Source organism: Homarus americanus, unplaced genomic scaffold, assembly GCF_018991925.1.
Source record: "Homarus americanus isolate GMGI-L3 unplaced genomic scaffold, GMGI_Hamer_2.0 scaffold30895, whole genome shotgun sequence".
NCBI lineage: Eukaryota > Metazoa > Arthropoda > Malacostraca > Decapoda > Nephropidae > Homarus > Homarus americanus.
In genome coordinates this window covers 34,510-51,688 of record NW_024746345.1, presented here as the reverse complement: position 1 = coordinate 51,688, position 17,179 = coordinate 34,510, and the positions used below count along the sequence as shown (strand labels likewise).

The 17,179-nt window shown below is 40.0% G+C and overlaps 2 protein-coding genes across 2 annotated transcripts in view; one reads left to right on the top strand and one right to left on the bottom strand.

Annotated features, from left to right (window-relative positions):
- The first annotated feature begins 5,919 nt into the window (after positions 1–5,919).
- LOC121879205 (tigger transposable element-derived protein 1-like) lies at positions 5,920–7,251 on the top strand. Its single transcript, XM_042385802.1, has 3 exons — positions 5,920–5,994; positions 6,229–6,376; positions 6,629–7,251. Exons 1-3 carry the CDS (start codon positions 5,920–5,922, stop codon positions 7,249–7,251), a joined length of 846 nt encoding a protein of 281 aa, XP_042241736.1.
- Positions 7,252–10,522: 3,271 nt separating this feature from the next.
- LOC121879207 (zinc finger HIT domain-containing protein 2-like) overlaps positions 10,523–17,179 on the bottom strand; it is a 35,697-nt gene continuing 29,040 nt past the window's right edge. The window contains exons 2-3 of the mRNA XM_042385803.1: positions 11,062–11,188; positions 10,523–10,789 (exon numbers count right to left, since the gene is read on the bottom strand). Of these exons, the coding sequence (XP_042241737.1) occupies positions 10,538–10,789; positions 11,062–11,188 (379 nt within the window). The 3' untranslated portion in view covers positions 10,523–10,537. The remainder of the gene's footprint in view (positions 10,790–11,061; positions 11,189–17,179) is intronic.

Below are 17,179 nucleotides of genomic sequence, written 5' to 3'. Positions count from 1 at the left end.
TTGACAGGGGAGAGAGGAAAACGGGCTCTACACAAGCAGCCAGCATGGAATGGTGAGTGTTAATCTATTTTTTAAAACAGAGTTGTCAGCTGTTGTTTGTGGGAATATTAATTCATTCACTCTAGAAATGGTAATACAGTATGTTTCTTTATATGTTATCAAAGGAAAACACATGGTTTATATAATTTGTTTATCACTGAGCCCATACCATTTTCAAATTACTCAAAATATGTATTTCTCCCATACGTGCGCCTGGCAACAGGAGCGGTAAGGGGAGTGAGTGATTGCGTTTGTTATTTAGCGAGTTGTCTGCTGTTGTAAATCTCCTCGCTCCCTGCCATATTTCACTGGATTTACTGTTATTATTAATGTTTACTGATAGAATAGTGCTTAATAGTGATTAACCATGGCATTGTAGCTAGGTTAGACTTGTCATTGTAACTACTAGGCTACTGGGCCAAGCTGTGAGGTGTTATGTTTCTTTTTTCAACTTGTATTTTCGGGTAGATATATGTAACCTTCATTTATTTTTTACTCAGTTACATGCACACACCATCCTACAAACATAGTGAAAAAAAATACTGTATTACACCACAATTACTGACATCCTTCATGTTGGATTGGCTAGGTGGTTACGAAACAAATTCTGAAGGTTTAATCTATGTATCAACCTAGTTGGCACTCAGATGCATTTGTTCTAGAGACAGTAATTTTTAAGAGGAAAAAATTGCCGTAAAGCAACCCAACCAACTCAACTTTAATAACAAAGCATGGAGTTGACTTGAGGGTAGACCCACATTTTTTCTACATTTTCTTGTCTTGTTTCTGATTACAGTCATGCGCCGGTTAACGCCCGACCGAACAACGTCCGATCGCATATACGTCAATGCCCCCTCACCCCCCCAAAAAAAAAGGTGACGCCTGCTGGACCACCACTCCACGACCCCCTGACAGACACACGATGATCCTCCCCATACTGGTCAGATATTATGTGTTAAAGGAATATGCTTCCTTACAGGCTTTTTTAAGCATTTGCCTACAGGTGAAATGTTAACCTACATCTATTGAGGATAAAATCTTTCACCTACAAATTGACAATAACATATTTGCTGTAATCAGACATATCTAGTTGCCTCAACAATTGCAAACCCAGTTGCAATTGGGGTTGCAATTTCAAATTCAGTGGCATTACTAAAAATAGTAAAGTTTCTGGTGCACTCTAAGATTAAGAGAGAAAACGGAGGACTCAGGCGTCCTGATGTGAGAGAAAACGGACTCGTATGACGGGGGACCAAATAAAAAAAGGATAGCTAAATGTTTTGTGGACTACAGTATTAAGCGTACCCTTTTCATCACTTTGTAATAAACCTAGCCATGCCTATGTGTGTTTATGATATTTACCATAACATTATACAGTGAACCCTCGCTTTACGCGGTTTCACTTTACGCGTTTCTACATTTACGCGGTACCCTGCCAGAACCGGAATTCCCAATTTACGCGGTGCATCTACTCATATACGCGGGCGAAGTATAATTTTTTTATTTAGCTCATAAAATTCATACAAATTATCCGGCCAGAATATAATTTACATTGCTGGAATTCTTACAATTTGATGATCATTTTGAATATAAGCATCATAGATTTTGCATTAGACATACAAATTTTAGATCTAATGCAAGTATTTTGTTTACTCAGAGCAAATATGTTATCTTTTGTGCAAAATATATGAAGTGTATATTCAAAATATTCCTGGTCTTGCAAGGAATCCAGCAATGTCAATTATATTACCCTAACTTTAGTCTGAGGTATTATTTATTACTAAAAATGTAAATATACTTTTATAACCCAATCATTTCTCTGGTAGGGAGGGAAGGTGGGGGTGAGGGATAGGGAGGGAGGGAGGGACCCAGGGAGCAGGTGGGAAGAGGGGGGCAGGTGGGGTATTTTGATTGACAGATAGTATTTCGGTAAGTATATTTTGTGTATTTATTGAAGATATTTGTTTTAGCTCATAAAATTCATACAAATTACCGGGCAAGAATATAATTTACATTGCTGAAATTCTTACAATTTGATGATCATTTTGAATATAAACATCATAGATTTTGCATTAGACATACAAATTTTAGATCTACTTTAAGTATTTTGTTTACTCTGAGTAAATATGTTATCTTTTGTGCAAAATATATGACATTTATATCCAAAATATTCCTGGTCTTACAAGGAATCCAGCAATGTCAAATATATTAACCTAACTTTTGTCTGAGGTATTATTTATTACTAAAAAGGTAAATATTCTGGTTTCTCCCAAACATTTCTCTGGTAGGGAGGGTTGGTGGGAGGGAGGGACCGACCGACCATCTGGCGAGGTTGGAAGAGGGGGGGGAGGCAAGGTGGGGTACTTTGATTGACAGATAGTGTCGTGAAGAATATTTTTTTTTTTATTAACTGAAGATATTTGTTTTAGCTCATAAAATTCATACAAATTACCCGGCCAGAATATAATTTACATTGCTGGAATTCTTACAATTTGATGATCATTTTGAATATAAACATCATAGATTTTGCATTAGACATACAAATTTTAGATCTAATGTAAGTATTTTGTTTACTCTGAGTAAATATGTTATCTTTTGTGCAAAATATATGACATTTATATTCAAAATATTCCTGGTCTTACAAGGAATCCAGCAATGTCAATTATATTATCCTAACTTTAGTTTGAGGTATTATTTATTACTATACCTTAAAATCTAGTGGTTTTCCCCCAAACATTTCTCAGAGAGGGATGAGCCAGCGAGTGTGAGAAGAGGGGGAGGGAGTTGAGTCCATTATTTGAATGGACATTAACTTGGCGACTGTATTTCTCTATTTCTCTTAAGTATTAATTGTGTGCATGTACCATCATAAAATTAAGATGTTATTTTTACTAGAACATAGGTATTGTGTCGGAAAAAGTGGAGTTTGGGGGTTTGCAGGTCTCTATTTCATTTAATCCCATATGTTATGTTGTTCACTTTACACGTTTCTCGCTTTACGCGGGCCTCCGTGGGTTCAATTGACCGCATAAAGTGAGGATTCACTGTATATATATTTAGTGGGTCTAAATGGTCGTAAAATGGGAAACTTGGGGTAGGGTCTTGGGTGCCTGAACCAATTAGAATAAATCCCATAGTTTCTGTACTTTCGTTATCGGCGGGGTCCCAATTAGGCGCGATAACCAAGGGATGACTGTACTGTACTGTACTGTATATACTTGTGACACTCGCCAGTTGCTTCTGGTGTTACGGTACAGGGGTACCAAGTGGCAGCACTAGGATCCCGCTTTCTCTATCAAGGAATAAACAATTAAAATTTAAATTGAAAAAAAAAACATTCAAAAAATGGGACCTAGCGAACCGAAATGGACCTAGAGCGGGCACAGTCACGTATGCATCGCGTATTCTTATAGATTGTGTGGCCAGACGTACGTTATCTAGTGAATTTAGTCAATATTGTACAGTAACAATGGACCTAAGTGCAAACCTGTATTGTACATGTACTAAATGATTACGGTACTAAAATTGTTATGTCTATTGCAAATATAGCTTGTTTATACAGGTATTCAAATAAATTACTATCTTACAAGAATCCCTCCAATGTAAGTTATATTCACCCAGGTCGTTAGGATGGCAAATTATGAGAAGAGCTTAGTCACTCTTAAGTAATGATAAATAAACAGGCAGGCAGGCCTTCAGCGCCAACTGTGAAATCTTATCTCAAATAAATAAACAAACAAACGCCAGACATTCTGTCACCTCACCTCCCGCCCCCTCCCTCCCCCCCTTCCCACCACCCTCGTGTGCCAAAATAAAAGATTGGTGATTTCTTTATGTTTATTTTATATAATATCTCAGACTAAAGTTAGGATAATATAATTTGCATTGCTGAAATCCTTGCAAGACAGAGATTAATTTGAATATAAGCGTCATATATTTTGCTCAAGATATAAAAAATGTAGTACATTAGCGTACAATACTGTAGTAAATTTTATAAAAAGTTTTTCAACTATTTTTGGGTAGATTTACTAAATTTCTTCATTTATTTTCATCCATTTACATGCATACACCATACTAAAAGAAACGTAAAATAAATAAATGACCTTATTGCAAAGCTGGAGTGCACATGTACTAATTTGATTACGGTACTAAAATTTTTATGTCTAGTGCGAATTACAACATGTTTATATTCAAATAAATCAGTATCTTACAAGAATCCCAGCTATGTTAATTATATTCTCCTAGGTCATATCACTGGCATTTTAAAATGAGAGAAGCTTAGTAGGACTGTTAAATAAACACACAGAGACCTTCGCCTCAAACTTATCACCGCAACCCCCCCCACCCTCCCAACCCCTCGCTGGGTGGCGTAACTGGCTCCGTCAGTCCCCCCCCGCAGCCAGGCTTTTAGGCTTACAGTTTTTATCTTATATAATATCTCAGACTAAAGTTAGGAGATTATAATTTGCATTGCTGGAATCCTTGCAAGAGAGCCAATAATTTGAATATAAACGTCATATATTTTGCTCAAGAGATAAAAATTGTTGTACATTAGTGTACAGTACTGTAGTACATTTTATAAAAAAGTTTTTCAACTGTATTTTTGGGTAGATTTACATAGATTTCTTCATTTATTTTCATCCATTTACATGCACACACCATACTAACAGAAACGTAATAGAAATAAATGACGTTAGTGCAAAGCTGGAGTGCACATGTACTAATTTGATTACGGTACTAAAATTGCTTTGTCTAGTGCAAATTATAGCATGTTTATATTCAAATTAATCAGTATGTTACAAGAATCCCAGCTATGTTAATTATATTCACCCAGGTCATTTCACTGGCTTTTCATAAGAGAGAAGCTTAGTCACCTAAGAACTGATAAATATACACGCGTTAGACCTAGGCCTGTGCCACCTGTCAAACGTACTACCTCCCCTCCCCCCACGCCCCCTTGCTCGCTCCCACCCTCTCTCCCCCCCATCTGCTTGGAGTGATTGGAATCCTTGTAAAACAGTGAATAATTTTAATATAAACGTTATGTATTTTGCACAAGAGATAAAAATTAATCACCTGTATCACATTACAGTAGTGATTTAAGAGTAAAAGTGTATATGTACTTATATAGTATTCCACATACACGTAGGTATAAATAAAAAGTTTATGTGCTGATCGGACAACGTCCATTTCGGTTAACGTCACGTTTCCAAGAACGTATCTAGGACGTTAACCGGAGCATGACTGTATTTGTGATTGGATTCTCCCATTATTATTTATTTGGATGTGTTTTGTGCATTTGTGTTTGTGTGTGTCTACACACACACACATACCTCACATATACAGTAAAACCTCGATTAACCGACCTCATATGGGAGGGAAGGGGCCAACGGATAATCCAAAAGGTCGGTTAATAGTACAGTCGGCCCTTAACATACGCGGGTTTAGCATACACGGATTTGCAAATACTCGGATTGGCCCACCGGAGGAATATTCTGTACATTGAAGTAATTGAAGTACATTCAAATCGCGTGCCATTCAACTTGCGCGCGGCACCGAACATGGGACACCGCCCGCTCCCACAACCTCACACACACACATAGCGCGTCGTCACCCCACCCCGCCACTCCGCGCTCCGTCACTCAGTCAGTCTCGCTGTAACCACGCTTGTGTTAACATCAGAATTGTAGTTGCTACCCTTGCTACCCGCATTTACCATGGCCCCTAAAGAGCATCAAAGACACCAGCTGGAGCCACCCCTAAGCGACAGAAGTGATGACTCTGCAGGAGAAGGTGGAGTTGCTGAATAAGTTAAGGGAGGGAATGTCGTTCACTGCTGTGGGGCGACTGTACAACGTGAATGAAAGCACGGTACGTACCATGAAGAAAAGGGAAAAGGATATCTGTGATGCTGTAAGTGCCAGTGCTCCACGCAGTGCTAAGCATGTCAGCCAAGTGAGGGAGAAGGCAATGGTGAAGATGGAGAATGCCTTGTTTCTGTGGATAGAGGACCAGCACCGGATAGGTGTAGCAGTGTTATATCCTTATCCGGGAGAAAGCTAAATCTCTACACACACGCTTCACGCCTGCAGCTGAGGAACCCGTGCCCAGTACCAGTGCTGCTACCCCCACACCTGAGACACCTCCGACACCTTTCCAAGCCAGCAAGGGGTGGTTTGACAATTTCAGGCGTCGATTCGGCCTGAAGAATGTGAAGATGACTGGGGAGGGTGCATCAGCAGACACCATGGCTGCAAAAGCTTTCCCAGCAGAGTTGAAAGCAATACTCGAGGAGCAGGGATACAAGCCAGAGCAAGTTGGAATATGGATGAAACAGGTAAGACAATAAATTACTATTGTACCGTACATTTAACCTTAAAAATGCTCAAATACCTGTTGTACTGTACGTACTGTATTGTGTTGTAAGAGAAAACGGGATAAATGTGTCTGATTTTTATACAGTAACTTTTATATTTTTATTCCGTAGTGATTTACCATACAGAGTGCTGCAATATTTTTATATTTTTATACCGATTTTGGTACCATATATGTATAATAGTACAGGGTGTACTATTTTCTTTTCCAACAGGTTTGTTCTGGAAAAAGATGCCACAGCGCACTTTCATCGCCCAAGATGAACGCCGTGCACCAGGATTCAAGGCAGCCAAAGACAGGTGCACCGTGCTATTTTGTGGCAATGCCGCAGGTCACCTCATTCGCCCAGGCTTCATATACAAGTCTAAGAAACCGCGTGCATTCGAACGCCGCGACATGAGCAGGCTGCCTGTTTTCTGGATGCACAATATGAAGGCCTGGACAACGAGCGAACTGTTTCTCAACTGGTTCTACCATTGTTTCCTGCCAGAGGTTGAACGTTACCTGCACCAGAAAGGATTTGAGTTCAAGATCCTGCTAATCCTCGACAATGCTCCCGGTCATCCACAGTCAGTGGAGGTGTTGCATGAAAAGGTACAGGTGTTGTTCCTTCCACCCAACACCACTGCACTTAACCAGCCAATGGACCCGGGAGTTATCAAGACGGTCAAGGCTAACTACAGTAAATGTGTGATGGCCAGACTGCACTCAGCCTTAGACCATGACCAAAACCTGGATGTGATTCAGTACTTGAAGAGCTTCAACATTGCCAACTGCGTATCTGTGGTGGCTGAATCGTTCAAGGATGTGAAGCCTGAGACAGTGAATGCCTACTAGAAATCACTGTGGCCTGAATGTGGGAAAGATTTTACTGGATTTTCTCCTGACGAAGCCATCGCAGAGGCGGTGAGAAAGACCCTGGCACTGTCAAGGAAAGTGGCTGCTGAAGGCTTCCAGGACATGGCAGAGGACGAGATTAGGGAGCTAATTTAAGAGCACGACACTGAGCTGACCGAGGAGGATCTACAGGATTTAGTAGACTCAGGCAAGGAAGAGGAAGCGCAAGGGAAAGAGGATGAGGAAGAGCAACAAGAAATAACGTTGGAGAAGTTGGGGGAGATGACCAGGAATATTGAGGCACTGAAAAACATGGCCTATAGTATGGCCCCTCCATGGTGCGTGCCCTGAAATTCATGCGAGGGATGGATGACGTTTTTGCTCCATACAAAAACATCATGAAAGAAATGAAAAGAAAGAGACGACAACTCCCCATCACCATGTTCTTTGATCGCCGAAGGAGAGGTTTAACACCATCAATCACTGGCGGCAGTGAGGAAGCAGCTGAATCCACCGTCGCCCCCACTTCACCACCCGTTATGGAATTGAGTGACGATGACCCCCGTCTTGTCTCCGAGGATAGGTACGGTACAGTAAAGTGAAATTTTTATCTCTTTTTATATAGCTTTTCTTGCTATGTTTATTGTTTGTAAAAATGCACAGCACAGTACAGTTCAGTACTGTACATAGGAAGTGGAGGTGCAGATATTCACAAAACATTTGTGTTTGTTGTCGGCAGTAGTGACGATGTGGAGACGGAGGGATAGAGCGGGTAGGAATGGTGACGCTGGAGGCGGGAGCAGAGACGGGGACGAGTGGAGATGCCAGCCAGTACATTACGGGTGTACAGTATTAATTGTTTTTATAGCTCATTTTGCATTTTTATATTAAATACCGTACATTACGTTTCAACAAAACTACTATTTATTTCTGAGAATATGGAAATGTAATATTTTTGCTGAAATGCCGTACAGTCCGTATTACAGTGGAAAGTGGGATAAAATTGTGACGAAAGCAATGACTTTCGCCTCCTTTCGTTCAAAAGATGTTACCGTAATCGCTTTTTGAATGGTTTTCAGTTGTGGGATTATGAGAGTAATAATAGGATAGAATATTATTGTAATACAGTACAGTACAACAGTTTTTTAACTGAAAACCATTCGAAAAGCGATTACGGTAAAATCTTTTGAACAACGAAAGAAAGCGAAAGTCATTGTTTTCGTCCTGATTTTATCCCAATTTCCACTGTAATATGTACGTCATTTCAGCAAAAATATTACATTTCCATATTTATTTCTGAGAATATATTCATTCAGTCACAGTTAAGGTAAAATATACTTGTGATGTAATATCTTAATGAAAATACCCGGTATTTAGAAATGCAGTATCGTAGTTTTATTTTGATTCAAATTTAATTAACAAAGATTGGTTTCAAATTTATGTACAGTGATCCCTCGGTTAACGAGCGCCTCGGTTAACGAAATTTCGGTTAACAAATTATCTTCCATAAGTTTCTTCACTTCGGTTAACGAAAAAATTTCGGTTAACGAATGCCTTACGAATTTTTCCCAACATGTTTTCGCCTGCATTTGGCTGCTCACCAGCTGTAGTATTAGTCCGCCAATACAGTAATCGGTTTTAGGGCTTAAATTCCTTACCATTTTAGTAAATATCAAGAAGGTTGTACTATTCAATAATTTTGAAAGTTTTATATTAATTTTTTTAGTCATTTTAACAATTATTGAACACAATTGAAGTACAGGAAGCTAGTTTTTTGTGCGCCTAACAGCCACTCAACACACCAAGCTTGGCGTCAGTTTGTTTACCGGTTCAGAGGCAGGAACATCTTGTTTGAGACTCTTCAACATAAACGCTTTTTTCTGTGTTTCCAGTCAAATTATTGGTCATTTTGAAATATATTTTCAATATTGATAATATATAGCGCAGTGCAGAGTTGATTTAAAGAAAATAATCTTGAATTACACCAAGTGAACTAAAATTTTATGGGTGAAATGGCGGCAAGAGGTGCCTTCTCTTCCACCCCAATGCCTTCTCGTCTCCCTTCTCCTCCACCCCCACTTCTAATTCCCATCATCATCATCATCAACCAGGAGCCTTCTACATGCACACCTCAAAGTAAGTGTACTTTACTGCATTTATTTTTAGTTTGTATGTAATTTCGGTGAGCTGGAACCAATTACCCAAAAACCCATTGAAACAATGGTTTCAGTTAACTAATTTTTCGGTTAACGAGCAACTTTCTGGAACGAATTGTGCTCGTTAACCGAGGGACCACTGAATCTGTAAATAAACTTTAAAAAATGAATACTTTATGTTTTACATCGTCCTGTGCTACCATACCATGCATTTGGCTACTTTGGGCTTGCTATGATGACGCAAGAGATCTGCCCTGGCAACTGTACCGACACTCACAGCTGGTGGTGCGTCGTTTCCATTGTTTACTGGTAGTTACTGGTAAATATTTTTCAACCTAACAAAACTCTTACCCGTTTAGAGGTCGACCCCCAATTTTTTGCCAAAAAATTTGGTCTTAAAAACTCGAACTACACACAGGTATATACAGTAAATAAGGACATGGGGGGCCAGGGGTGTTTTTAGGGGGGCAGCAAAAATACACGGGTTCTTAACAGTCACGGGTATCTCTGTTACCTAACCCCCGCGTATGTTAAGGGCAGACTGTACAGGAAACTAGTTTTTTGCACGCCAAACAGCCACTCAACACACCAAGCTTGGTGTCAGTTTGTTTATCGGTTCAGAGGTAGGAACATCTTGTTTGAGACTCTTCAACATAAACGCATTTTTCTGTGTTTCCAGTCAAATTATTGGTCATTCTGAAGTTTATTTTACATATTGACAATATATAATGCAGTGCAGTGTTGATTTAAAGAAAATAATCTAGAATTACACCAACTGAACTAAAATTTTATGGGTGAAATGGCGGCATGGGGTGACTTCTCTTCCGCCCCAATGCCTTCTCTTCTCCCTTCTCCACCCCCACTTCCTTCTCTTCTCCCTTCTCCTCCTCCACCTCCCACTTCAAATTCACATGAGCATCATCATCCAGGAGCCTTCTACATACACACCTCAAAGTAAGTGTACTTTACTGCATTTTTTTTTACTTTAGGTAATTTTCGGTGAGCTGGAACCAATTAACCAAAAACCCATTGAAACAATGGTTTCGGTTAACGAACAGCCTTCTGGAACGAATTGTGTTCGTTAACCGAGGGACCACTGTACAGGGAGAACTCAAGTAAATAAGAACATTTCAAAGGGCTGACATAAGATTCAGAGAAAGATGAGAGACATTACAGTCACTATAAAAAAAATGACTACTGCATGATAAATGTGGAATGCATATACCTGCCATTCTAACATTCAGATCCTCCTCATCCTCATCATCATCTGAATCAAGTGGTTCATCCTCATCTTCACCTAGTCCAGATTCCCCAGCCTTCACTCGCTGAAGGATTTCCATCATTTTTTGGCGCGATTCTTCTGATACTGTTCCACTGCCAAGCTGTTGGAATATGTGAAATACTCACAGAGGATAGTAAAACATGCATGAATATTATCAGAATGTAAAACATAAACAAAAGAAGCTGGTGATGAAGAGATTGGTGGATACAGTACCTGGTATATAAACAGTGAGTGGTTAAATCATAGGAGAAAACGGTGCAGAAACTAAATACCTACAGCAAAAAATATACTTACATGCTCACATAAAAAAGTGTGCATGAACTGAAATTTATATTAACATTCAACAGAGGTAGAAGGTAACAGCTTTCTTACCTCCGCTTTCACCATCTCTTCAAAAAAGCCTTCAGAGCACTGCACATGACTCTGGTGTTTGTAGCACTTTGAAGAACAGTATGGAACATTGCAGCGAGGACAGGTGTACTGGGATTTGTTGTGGCAGCTGTCATGTAAAAATATGAATATTATACAAACTTAGGACCTGACTTTAAATACTTGGGTTAATATTTAGAAATCGCCAAAACATACAAATATATTGAGCCATAGGAAGAAAGAAAAATAAACAAAACAATTTATTTTATTTTGTTTGTCAGAAATTTATATTTTTCGAGTACAGCATGACCTAACAATTCACGGATTTTTTATTCAAGTACCTCGATTATTTGTTAAAGACACCCTGGATGTACCCAAGAATGTCTAAGGGTAGTTTTAAAGTTGCTGCCATTTTTGCGGCTGGGACAGCAAGCCATTCGTTCTAGAGACAGAAATTTCTTTTACCTGTATTGAATATGTGTGTGTGTGTGTAGACACACACACAAAACACATACACATAAATAATAATGGGAAAATCCTCTTACAAATACACTAAACAGAAACAAGAACACAAAATGTATTAAAAATATGAGTCTACCCTCAAGTCAACTCCATGCTTTGAAGTTACAACACAGCACGGAGTTGACTTGAGGGAAGACTCACATTTTTAATACATTTTGTTGTCTTGATACTGATTATTTGTGTGAGGATTTTCCCATTACAGTAAAGCATCCGATAACAATGGTTCGACCAACAACTTTTCATATTTAAAACCCAAGTTAATTTAAGACTCAATTCAATTTACGTCCTTATTTCATTCGTATTTACGACCAAAATACAGTGGTCCCTCGGTTAACGAAAGGTTCGATTAACAAAATTTTGGTTAACGAATTAGCTACCATAAGGGTTTACAGTTCGATTAACGAAATCCTTACGGCAAACACGTTTTGTTGTGCGCATCAGTTGATCAGCTGTTCAGCTAGTCCACCAATACAGGACAGTGGTCCCTCGGTTAATGAGCACAATCCGTTCCAGAAGGTTGCTCGTTAACCGAAACCATTGTTTCAATGGGTTTTTGGGTAATTGGTTCTAGCTCACCGAAAATTGCCTAAATTCAACAAAAAAGGTAGAAAAATACACTTACGTTGAGGTGTGTATGTAGAAGGCTCCTGGATGATGATGATGGGAATTAGAATGGGGGTGGAGGAGAAGGGAGACGAGAAGGCTTTGGGGTGGAAGAGAAGTCACCCCATGGCACCATTTCACCCATAAAATTTTAGTTCTCTTGGTGTAATTCAAGATTATTTTCTTTAAATCAACACTGCACTGCATTATATATTGTCAATATGTAAAATAAATTTCAAAATGACCAATAATTTGCTTGGAAACACAGAAAAAAAGTGTTTAGTTGAAGAGAGTCTCAAGCAAGATGTTACCTCCACTGAAAACAGAGAGAGACTAACGCCTGTCTGGTGTGTTAACAGGATGGATGGCACGCCAGAAACTAGTTTCTTTACCTTCAATTATGTTCAATAATTGTTAAAATGACTAATAACTTAATATTAAACTTTTAAAATTATTGAACAGTATAAACTTCTTGATATTTACTAAAATAGTAAGGAATTTAAGCCCTAAAACCAATTACTGTATTGGCGGACTAATACAGTTAACCCTCACTTTACGCGGTTAATGTAACCCGGAGGGTACCGCGGAAAGTGAGGAACGCGTAAAGTGAATAACATAATATATGGGATTAATTGAAATGGAGTCCGGGCCGATCCCCAAACTCCACTTTTTGACGACACACAACTATGTTGTAGTAAAAATTTTATCTTAACTTTATGATGGTATGAAAAAACAAGTAATATAGAAGAGGTTAGGTTAGGAAAGATAAAGGTTAACATAGGAAAAATAAAGGTAAGGTTAGAAAACTAAAAATTAGGTGTAACACTTACGGTAGTAGAAGAGATGGGTCGGCATACGGGGATGGAGGCTGGTTCCGAGGCAGAGGGCAGATTACTGGCCCTCAGGTGAATCACCATTACTAGGTGAATCACCATCACTGTCACTTACAGTTGTCAGGGCTTCCCTGACAAATCCCTCAAAGTCAACTTCACTGTCACTATCACTGGCTTGGGCTGGCTGTGGTGGGTTGCGGGTGAAGAAATCTGTTATGCTTTGCTGACGGCTGGCGTTGATGTTGTCGTGATACACCTTGATGTACGGCTCCATAGCCTGCACCAGCCGGTTATGGAAGACTTCATAGCGGTCATCGTCATTGTCGCGGGAAAGGAAGGACTTCATCTTCTCTGCACACTCCATGGCACCCTTAATATCACTATGACTTAAATTGTGTTCTTCGGAGACTGACGCACCTTCTTCCTCCTCTTCACTGACGTGTTCTTCTTCCAACATCTCGTCGGCAGTCACTTCAGGATCTCTGATCACCTCCAGGATGTCGTCGTTGGTGGTCTCGGAGAAGCCTGGAACTGTAACAGTCTGCGCAGCTTCTCTGGCAAGGTCCACTGCTACTGCAACATTCTGAACCTCACCAGTCACAGATTGACTCCTCCTCTCACCTGGTATTCCATGCAACACATGTCTCCATGCGTGACGAATTGTAGCAATAGACAGCTGATCCCATGACTCCACCAAGAAGTCCACAGCTTTCTTGATGTTAAATACTCTCCAGAATTGTTTGAAGAGTATTTTTTGCTGTTCTAACTGTTGATCCTCATCTTCTTCGCTCTTGCTATCGGTGGTGGTGTCACTCAGGTTACGCAACTCTTCCCTGGTGTTGGTGTAGTCGTTCAGGAGCTGGAATTTTGTTGTTGAGAATGCAGCTTTTACATTGCAAATCAACTCCTGGTCCATGGGCTGGATTAAAGACGTAGTGTTGGGAGGAAGGAAGACCACTTTTACGTTGGGGTGACGATCTAACAGTAGGGGCGAGTGTCCTGGTGCGTTGTCCAGCAGCAACAAAATATTAAATGGGACATTCTGTCGCTCACAGAATTTCTTTACATCGGGAACAAAACAGTCATCAAACCAGGAGAGGGACAGTGTAGAGAACATCCATGCCTTACGTGCGGTCAGCCAGTGGACATTTAGCTTGGTCAGGTCCATGCTCTTGTAGGCGTGCGGCTTGCGGGCTGTGTGGATCACCGATAACTTGAGCTTACAGGTACCGGAGGCATTGGTGGTAAACAGGACGGTGATGCGTTCCTTCTGCATTTTCCGGCCCCGAATCCTGCTGGCATTCTTCACAACGAAGGACTTGGAAGGTAGCTTTTTCCAGAAAAGACCAGATTCGTCCATGTTAAACACCTGGTCGTCACTGTACTGTCCTTCCTCCATAATCTCACGTAAAAACGGAGGAAATTCCCGAGCCGCAGCACGATCAGCACTCGCTTCTTCACCACCAATGTTTATATTGGTGATCTTGTTCCGGATCTTAAACCTCTGTAACCACCCAGAGGAAGCATTAAAGGGTTTGGGCTCTGAAGTTCCCATCTTTCGTGCCACTGCCATGTACAGTTCACGTGCGTAGTCCTTAACAGAGCGCGTGTCGACCGCCATGTTCCGTCGCGCCTGACGCACCAAGTACCTCACAAGTAATTTTTCTGTCTTGAGAAGCACCTGGTTGTGAAAATACTTGATCATAGAAGCACCTGTAGACTTTGTGATCTTCATGTGCTCCTTTATCTTGGCTGAATCCTTCTTTATAGTCCGGATCGTAGATTCGTTCACGCCATGCTGGCGCGCCAAATCAACCTGCCTTGTTCCTTTCTCCAACTCTTGGATGATGCTATACTTCACCTCGTAGCTTAAGGAACGTCGTGTCTTCTTTGGTTTAGTGCCGCTGGGTCCAGGTAAGGAAAGGTTTCTCTCTGGGGGTGGTGGTCCGGCGGAAGCCATTTTACGGAACAATGGATGTGCGTTTACACGGAGTGGCCTTGAGGGATGAAACTGGCGCGGCTAGGTCAAGGATCGTCTTTCCTCCCTCCCTCCCTCCCCCGGGTGGACACGTCATAATACTTTAAGCCAATTACAGCTAGCAGCAGAGAGGGGTAGGGATGCATGGCCAATCACAGGTCTGATACGTCATATGACGTCAGTGATAACGCAACAAAGACACACACTGCGCAACCTTACCGCGCCGCTTGCCCAAGCGGAGGGAGGAGGAGGGAGAAGCAGGCAGGCAGGCGGGCGGGTGGCGGGTGGGGCGAATCTAAAAATAGCGTCGCGCCGGACACTCTCCGCGTAATGGGGTTCACGTACCGCGTAATGTGAGCACGTGAGGTTCTGGCAAGGCACCGCGTTAACGTGGAAACGCGGAATGCGGGACCGCCTAAAGTGAGGGTTAACTGTACTACAGCTGGTGGACCGCCAAATGCAAGCAAAAACATGTTGAAGTCGGCTCGTAAAACACTCGTTAATCGAGGGATTACTCGTTAATCAAAGTTAAGAATCTTATGGAAGGTAAATCGTTAACCGAAATCTCGTTAACCGAGGCGCTCGTTAACCGAGGGATCACTGTAATTGGTTCTATGTTTACATCCGTTTCCAGTGAAGTAAATATCAAGAAAGTAGGTCTCTTGAATATTTCTGCATTTTTTTATATTAAAATGATTGGTCATTCTGAAATTTAGTTAACATATTGATAATATAGACAGTACAGGGAACAGTTTTTGTGCACCCATCAGCTGATTGAATCACCCAACAACCCTTCTCAGTTTAACTTTGTTTACAGTGGAGTGAACATCGATTTTGTTGGCCTCTTGAATATTTTTGCATTTTTACATTAAATTTATTGGTCATTCTGAAATTTAGTTAACATATTGATAATATACAGTGCAGAAATTATTATGAAACATGAAGAAGGCATTAGAACCAATACACACTGTAAAGAATATGGCATGTCATCAGCGGCTGCCTCTACAATCAGCTGTTTGATATGTAAACAAAGCTGACGGTAATACGACATACACACTTCAAAGTTAAAATACAGTATTCTATTGTTTTTTATTTATTATTGTACAGTATACTATACAGTACAGTACAGTACAGTATTGTATTTAGTTTATATTTAATGTTTTGTTAATTCTATTACCGGTATACAGTACTTTGTATGAACTTTTTCTGTGAGTTGGAACCAATAACCCAATATCCCATTGAAATAATAGATTCGGTTAACAAAATTTTCGGTTAACGAACGACTCTGTGGAACGAATTGTGTTCGTTAACCGAGGGACCGCTGTATAATAAAAATAAAATAAAATTACATTTTCATATAAATAATAACTAAATCCTGATATGTATAATAAAAAAATAAAAATTAATGTAAAAAAAATTAAGAGCGCCTTGCGCAAAGAAGCTGCCTTGCTAATGAGCGGTAAACAACAGTCGGAGCTTGGCAAGCCTTTTGTTTCCACACATCTGGAACAGGAACAGGAGAAAAACATTCTCAGGTTTCTTACATCATTTTTGCATCCTTTTTCAGCATGAGCAAGAGAGCAAGTGATGGTAGTGTTATTTCAAAAGCTAATAGAAAGTGTATAAGCTTAGCCGAGAAACTACAGTAGATGTGTTAAAACAATATGAAGAAGGTGAGAGGTCTGTGGATATTATATGGAGCAAGCAATGAACATATTTTCTGTAGTGAAACCATTAACAGAACAAAGCATTAAAATTTAAATAAATGCAAATGACCTCTACATAAAGATGTATAATGAGAAAAGAAAGCAGCTGTACAAGGTTCTTTCGATAACTTTATTATTCGAAGGCCTAAACCATCAACTTCAGTTACACCATCAAATTCAACATCAACTTTAGGTTCAGTAACAGTTTCAGCAACAGCTTCAGCCACAGTTGAACCTGATGACTTCATCATCTGAGTATATTCATTGGCTGTCCTTATGTTTTAGACTTTACCACCATTGGTGAGAAGAATTTTTGTTCTACATTCATAGATATTATTTAAAACATATATGAACAGTAAATAAGTGTTGTTTTCATATTCATATGTAGAGAAATGACAATATGTTTTCACATGTACACACTAACTGTTCATACGTTGGCATTCCCAATCGTCTCGCTTTATTTCTTTACCATTAGTGGT

Bases quoted from the DNA above. Each gene is read 5' to 3' on its own strand.
- LOC121879205 (XM_042385802.1), top strand. From the start codon at position 5,920: ATGAAGAAAAGGGAAAAGGATATCTGTGATGCTGTAAGTGCCAGTGCT. The intron at 5,995-6,228 runs GTGAGGGAGAAG...TGACAATTTCAG, and splicing joins GTGCTAAGCATGTCAGCCAA to GCGTCGATTCGGCCTGAAGA. The intron at 6,377-6,628 runs GTAAGACAATAA...CTTTTCCAACAG, and splicing joins TTGGAATATGGATGAAACAG to GTTTGTTCTGGAAAAAGATG.